The sequence below is a fragment of the Cebus imitator genome, unplaced genomic scaffold, assembly GCF_001604975.1.
Source record: "Cebus imitator isolate Cc_AM_T3 unplaced genomic scaffold, Cebus_imitator-1.0 Scaffold648, whole genome shotgun sequence".
NCBI classification, from domain to species: domain Eukaryota; kingdom Metazoa; phylum Chordata; class Mammalia; order Primates; family Cebidae; genus Cebus; species Cebus imitator.
Genome location: NW_016107963.1, coordinates 24,143 through 30,950, shown reverse-complemented (window position 1 = coordinate 30,950; position 6,808 = coordinate 24,143). Strand labels below are relative to the sequence as shown.

Genomic DNA, 6,808 nt, shown 5'->3' with positions numbered 1-6,808 from the left:
CCTGGGCACACAACCACGTGCTGATTTGATCACCTATTGTAAGAAAAAGAAATAAAAGGCATCCAAATTGGAAAGTAAGAAGCTCAATTATCTCTGCCTGCAGATGACATGATCTCACATGGAGAAAACCCTAACGTACACGCCGCCAAAAAATGGTCAAAACTAATAGACAAAGTCGGCGAAGTTGCAGAATGGAAAAGTAACATGCGAAAATCACTCGCATTTCTATGCCCTAACAACAAACTATCTGAAAAAGACACGCGGGAAACCAATATATTTAGAATACCAGGAAAAGAACAAAACCCTTCTGGATACATTTATCCAGGGAGATGAAAGGTGTGCGTAATGAAACCGATCGAACACTGATGAAAGATGCAAAAGACAAAGACACATCTCGTGTTCATGAACAGGAAGTTAGTTAAGATGTCCGTGTTACCCAAAGCCGTTACTGGTTCCACACAGTGAGTGAGTCCCTAGGAAAACGACAATGGTGTTTTTCGCAGCACTAGCAGAAACAACTCTAAAACCCCTGCTTCTTGACTGTGGGCCTCCCTGCCCATGTTCCTATTGGGTGCTACCTCTTGGTGTAGAACGGATGCTTGCAGCTCCTCTGTGCTCCGGGTGCTTCATGTGCATCACATTTACTCTCCCAAACTAATGACCTGGGGGCAGCTCTCCCCTTGACCCCTGCCTTACAGATGGGACACATGGCTCTCCTTGGAAAGTAAGTGCCTGGCCAGAGGCGGCAGGATAGCAAGAAAGAGGTGGGTGGAGAGCTCCAGTGCCCACTCTGAATGGAGCGCAACCAGTCAAATGACAGGTGTCCGGGCAAACCAAGCGCCCGTGTCCCGATTGGGTAAAGCCCAGAGGCCTCGCCCAACAAGAGGCGCGCTGGTTGGCGAAGGGCACACCAGTGAGAAGGGGCGGTGCGGGCTTAGAGGATGCGCAGAAGCCATGAGATGTCAGGGACAACTGTCGCCTGTGGTGAGGGCTGTGGTGTCCCGCAGGCCTTCCTGTTCCTGTTGCGTGGCCCCCTCAGCTGGGCTTGCCTGGGCTTAACTCTCCCCTCCGACCGTTACCAGGAAGACCGTCTCCCCACAGCCCATGCTGACTGGACTGGGGCCATGAGTTCCTCTGACAAGGTGTCATTTTTGGAGGCCGGTTTCAGCCCAGAGGGTGGTGAACAGGCTGGCGCCCTCATTGCAAGCTCGGGAGCACCACTGGGCCACGGCCACGTCCACAGCCTTCATTTGGGGGTGCTGCGAAGCAGTAAGTGCAAGAGCGAGGGCGAGGGTGGGTTTGCAGACCCGGGGGGCTTCAGTGTGGAGTCAGACAGCGAACTGATAGAGCAGGGAAGGGTGGTGCTCTGGGGCCGGGAAGCTCTGCCTGGCACCCCGGTCGACGACCAAGGGGACAGTGTGGACTACTCGTCCTACCTGGCCGAGGAGCCAGCCGCCATCGTGCCGCCCACCAGCGTCCAGGGACACCCGTCCCCAGAAGGCGCCGCTGCCAAAGGGTCCGCTGACAACTGGGCGGGACTGGAGGTCGGTCCCAGTGAGAGAGGCACGCTGGGCCCCAGTCCTGGAAAAAGGCATCATGCCTCCGCCGGCCCTCTCCACGTCACTGGTCCCGGGGCAGGCCTGGCCTGGCAACACCTGCAAAGGGGCTCCAAGAGCAGATGGAGAGTCCGCGTGGATCCCCAGCAGCCCTCCGCGAAAGGCCCCGCCGTGCTGTCTGTGGAAGACTGATTCCACAGATGAGAGCTGCGACTTGCGGACGATGAGGGTGGGCATTCGCAGCAACGGAGGGAGCCAGGCCAAGTCCCCGAGCCCCAAGAAAACAGCAGGCACACGGAGGCCCCGCCAGCAGAGTTTCCCGCCGGTGCCGGGCCCTTTCCTGACCTCTGCTCCACGCGGACTCACTCCACTTGTGGAGAGGCCGGCTGTGGGAGAGCTGGAGAACTCTCCCTGGAAGAAAATGCAGAGCTGGGCCCTGGGAAAGGTGGAGGTCAGGCCCAGCTGCTCAGGAGCTGCCATGGCAGGGGCCCTGCCCCGGGGCCCTCAGAGGAGGAAGATGGCCCAGGAGAAGAAGTTTCAAGGAGGTGCCTCTCAACTGGCCCCTGGGAGAGCATTTCCTATCCGCCAAGAGAGACTCAGCCACTCCCCAGGAGCCGGCCACCTTCCCGACATTCTCAGGTGTGCGGCCACAGGGGATGTCCAAGAAACCCCAAAAGCCTAAGCACAGCAGCCCTGCCAGGAGGAAAGCCACAGGAAGTAGGACCAGGGAGTGCCAGGCTGCGGCCAGAGAGGATAATGACCCACATAGAGATGACATGCCGGGGGCCCAAGTGAGTAGACCCTTCTCGCCCTCCTCTCCCTCTTCAAAGTCCTCCTCCTGTCTCCCCGCATGCTTCCTCTCTTCCAGCACACACCTGTTTACCCATGCCCCCTCTGTCCCTTGCTCAAGGGTTGTCATCGGGAGCCCAGGGACACTAGAATGCCTGATTGGGGTCTTCCTTGTAAAGGCACACGTTAAAGGGAGCACTAGGTGTGTGATGGGCATGCCTCTGGACACTCTGTAGGGTCCTGCCTCCTCCCCCAGAGGGGAGCTGGGATGGAAGGCAGGGCTGGCAGCTGGTTTGGATCGGTTGACCCCTTAAAGTGTGGGCTGCAAAGCTGGGGCATCTAGGCTCATCCACTTCCTGATTCCTCCTTCCTTAGCTGTAGCCCGAGCCACCTGGCAGGGGGCCCGGCCTATCTCTGTATCCCCAGTGTTCTCCCTGGCTGGGCTGTGTCTCCCGCCTGGGGCCGACTGAGGGAGAAAGTGCTAATGAGATTAGGCTCCACAGTCGCTACCTTTCCACAACTTCTCCCCACGTGAAATCACTGCTTGCTCCACCGCAAGAAATTTGTTTTAGTTTCGCTCTCACAGGTTAGGGCTGTCTTGCCTGTCCATGTGTCATGGAGAATTCAGCAGCGGCGACCCCGGCATCAGAGCTCCCCAAATTCCAGGAACTTCAGAGCCCTCGGCCTACAGCCTGGGAGGCCTCGGGACCAGACACCATGCAACCTCCAGTGAGTCTTGTAGTTTTGATAGGGGTGGAGGGGAGAGGGGTCGGGGAGGGAGGGAAACCTCTGGCTGTGTCACTTCTGGGGGGCTCAGCCTTGTTCCCAGGCTTCCCTTCCCACCCAGGCAGCTGTCCCACGGGAAACGGGCTATCGATGGGGCTGGCTCTGAGTGGGGTTTGTGTGATGGGGGGCGCTTTGGAGCAGCACCCCAAACTCCAACTCTGGAAGGAGACTTTTGGCAGTACTGAGCCCTTTTCTGTTAAGTCCTGCTCAGCCACACTGCCCCTCCTAGGGCCTGCCTGTGGCTGCAGTGCTGCTGGCGTCCAACCCAGAGCCGAAACACTAGGGGGCCACAGGTGCACATGGGCTCACACTGGGGAACAGGGAAGGCAGTCCCACAGGGAAGGTTGGAGCTGCTGGGCAGAGCAGGGCCAACGTGTTGCCAGCAGAGGGTGATGCTGCCTCAGGTTAGACACTGTTAGGCCCTTTCCACCTCACTGGGAGGCTTGGAAGGACAGTTTTGTGGTCTCTATCAGGTGACCAGCAGCCACGTGTCCATCCTCTGAGACCGGAAAGACAGCAGCCGCCCCCGGGAGCCCAGGGCTGTCCTCGGGTAATGCTTTGTGTGGATCCTAGAAATAGAGGTCCACACTAGATGGTCGGATCCGTGTCCAGGTTAAACCGGTTCCTGGGTCCCCCAGGCCTCTGTCTTCCACACCCCACAGAGAGAGGGTGCCGCCTTTTTATTGAGGGTTGTGTGCCAATCTACCTCACCACCGGGCTGCAGGCTATGGGTGCTATCACGGCTGGGGGAGAGAGGGAGGACAGGGAGAGAGGGGACCAGAGCTGACCAACCATTTCTCTTCCTCCCGTGACCATTTCTCTTCCTCCCGTGTCTGGCGGTCTAGTGTGTCTGGCTGCAGAGGGAAGTTGAGGACCTTAGGGAGCAACTAGGTATGACGGAGCCCTGGCTGGGGCAGGGATGGGCAGCGCTGTCTTTCTGCAGGTGCCGAGGGTGGGGCTGGGGTGCAGGTGCAGGCTGCATCACCGGGACTGACTTTCCTCTGGGGAAGAGAACCAAGCAGGCCTGGCCCTGGAGCCTTCCGTGCCTTTCCAGCTGGGGTGTGCACAGACAGCAAGGGTCGTCTGAACTCCATGTACACTTTGTCCACGAGTCCCAGAGATCTCCTTCTCTTAGGGCCATTAGAGATACCGCATGTGTTTTCCCTTTAACTGCTGCCTGGTAGGGCTTGTGCGGTTTTTGCTTGGTGGCTGTCGTATCTGTCTTGGAAACACGTTCTGAACGGTTCTGGGTTGCCCCAACACCTGAGAACCACTTTCCCGCTTAGAAGGCATTTCCACCTTAGCTTCAGGTGACCGGTGGGTGAGTCAGTCCCAGGGCTGGTGGGGTTACAGGTTTCAGGTCTAGGCGGTTCCCCAAGAGGACAAGGGGTGGGTTTCTGTTTCACTGGGTCTGGAGGGTCAGGTTCTGCCTGTTTCAGCGACCATGCAGTACTTCACTGACAAGTTCCAGAACCTTTGACGTCAGTGTTGCACACACCATTGCCACAATCCCGGTAGCTTAGGAGGGCTGTGTGCTGGCCCTGGCTGGGGGCCTGTCTCTGAACCTGCTCTGTTTCACAGGATGGAGCCAGCGTCTTCCTACAAGATGTGCAGCTGCTAGCCCTGGAGCCCCTGAGCTGCAGCCAAGCTGGTTCCCTCCGAATCCTCTTCAGCCAAGGCTTCCTCTCTTCCGCTACGTTTGCCCTTTTCCCACCGCAGTTCACAGCAGTTTCAAATAAAGTCATTCTCATATTCTGTGGTCTGTGGTCTGCCCTCTCTGCGATTGTTGGGAGTGTTGGGGGGTGTGGGGTGTTGCTCCGTTCCCTGGCGCTGGAAGAACAGTTCCCCTGGATCTCTGTGGTGGGTCTCTCCCTGCGGGGCACCTGGGCCAGCCTCTGAGCAGCAGCCCTGCACTGGGGCTCACCTTAGTGCCCTGGGTCTAGGTGCTGTGGGGGCCTTGTCCGGCCATAGGAGCATTTCCTCCCTTTCCTCGACATGCCCTGCTTATGGTCCCTCCCCTTCTCCTTGTACTTTAGGGTCTCACAGGTACCCTTCTTCAGTGCTATTCTCCCTCCACTTCAGTAGTAACTGATAGCCTCCTTCCAGATCCGGGTCTCTCTTGCTTTTCCACCTGGGGTTCACTGTCCCGGTTCTGCCCTGTCGCCATCCTTACCGTCATCAGCATCCTTGCTCTCCCCCGTGGCCTGATGCAGGAGACCTTTCCTGCATGGTTATTTCTGTGCTGTTGAGGAACAGGACGGAGCTTATCCTCCCCTCTCAGGGGCCCAGTCCTCCTTCTGGAGCCATTCTGTCCCTCTGGTGCCACTGCGCGCACACAGGTCATCTGGGCCAGGAACCCGCGCAGCATCCTCAGTTCCTCTCTCGGCCATCACCTTTGAACCTCAGTTACCAAATCCCGTCAGGTCTCTTCCTCAGCTTCAGTAGCCAGGTGGAGGCAGAAGCCACATCCCGGTGGGTGGCCAAGCAAAAGGGAAGGCACAGGGAGCTTGGAAGAAAAGGGCAGGGTAGTCTCTTGGTTGGAGGTGGGGACAATGGTCTGTTCTGGAGCCTGCGGGCCAACCTGATCCCTGGTGTCATATCAGCAGCCAACAGCGCCTTCTGCAGCCAGTTGGCTCCATACCCTTGATTTGAAAATGGTCAGCTGCTTTCCACGGCAAGCGTGGATGCTAGGCGTGGCTGTTCTTGGATGGTCTCTGTCAAATATTGTTCCTCCACGCCTAAGGCCGCAGATTTTCTGGAGAGGATGCTTCCGTGTCCTTGCTCACTGTTCCAGACTGCCTTCAAGGTCACATGAGATTTCCTTGAGCTCCCTGTTTGCCCTTCACCCTTCTTGACAGTTGGGATCACTTCCTTTCTTCAGCTGAAATCGTGGGCTGGGCAGGCCCCAGACTCGGGCACAGATTTCGGTTCCAGTGAGGAGGTATGTATAGGTTCTGCCAGCACCCATAGCCAAGACACTGGGTGTTGAGCAGACGAAGACAGGAGAAATGCAGATACCATTCAAGGTTATCATGTGTAAGTGTGTGTGCACCCCTGCATGCACCTGCTGAGGAACATTAAGTTTACTCTGTCCCCATGGCTCCACTATGGAAGATACTTTTAGTTTGTGATTAGTGGTAGGCGAGTGATAGCTGCCTACCTTATGTATTTTTAAGTTATAAGTAAAAATAGAACACCTGTATATTAATGAGAATCACTTGACTAAGAGCAAATAAATACGTGGATTAAAGGCTGCTCAAAGCCTTCAGTTTGGAGAGCTGTCAGCCCCACAAGCTCTCAGGCTGTTGGTTCCCCAGGATAGATCCATTCTGTTGTGCTATCTGGGTGTCTGCCTCTCAAATACCTTCAGTGCCACCTGGGTGGGGATCCCCCATCTGAGCTGGATCTCGTTAAGTGGTGCCCAAGTGTGGGGACTCAAACCAGGGATAAAGAGTTGCCTGAGCAATGGAGAAAGGAGAGGCTAAGCTGAAAGTATCCCGAGTACATTTGGAAAGAATCCCCAGGGCAAATTGGGGAGCTCGGAAGGAATCCTGGGAATGTTTGAAAAAGTCCCCCAGGTGAGTTAGGGAGAACCCAGAAGTAGATCCAGAACATTTAGGAAAATGTCCCAGGGTGAGCTGGGGGAGCTCTGAATTAGCCTGAGAACGTATGAAAAA

At 56.6% G+C, this 6,808-nt stretch overlaps 1 protein-coding gene across 1 annotated transcript; it reads left to right on the top strand.

Moving 5' to 3' along the window:
- Positions 1-1,085: 1,085 nt before the first annotated feature.
- Positions 1,086-5,778, top strand: LOC108295546 (uncharacterized protein CXorf49-like). Its single transcript, XM_037734632.1, is given in 7 exon segments — positions 1,086-1,744; positions 1,746-2,150; positions 2,152-2,347; positions 2,918-3,074; positions 3,605-3,681; positions 4,713-4,991; positions 5,314-5,778. Coding segments are annotated over 7 exon segments (2,199 nt in total). The 5' UTR covers positions 1,086-1,124.
- Positions 5,779-6,808: the final 1,030 nt, after the last annotated feature.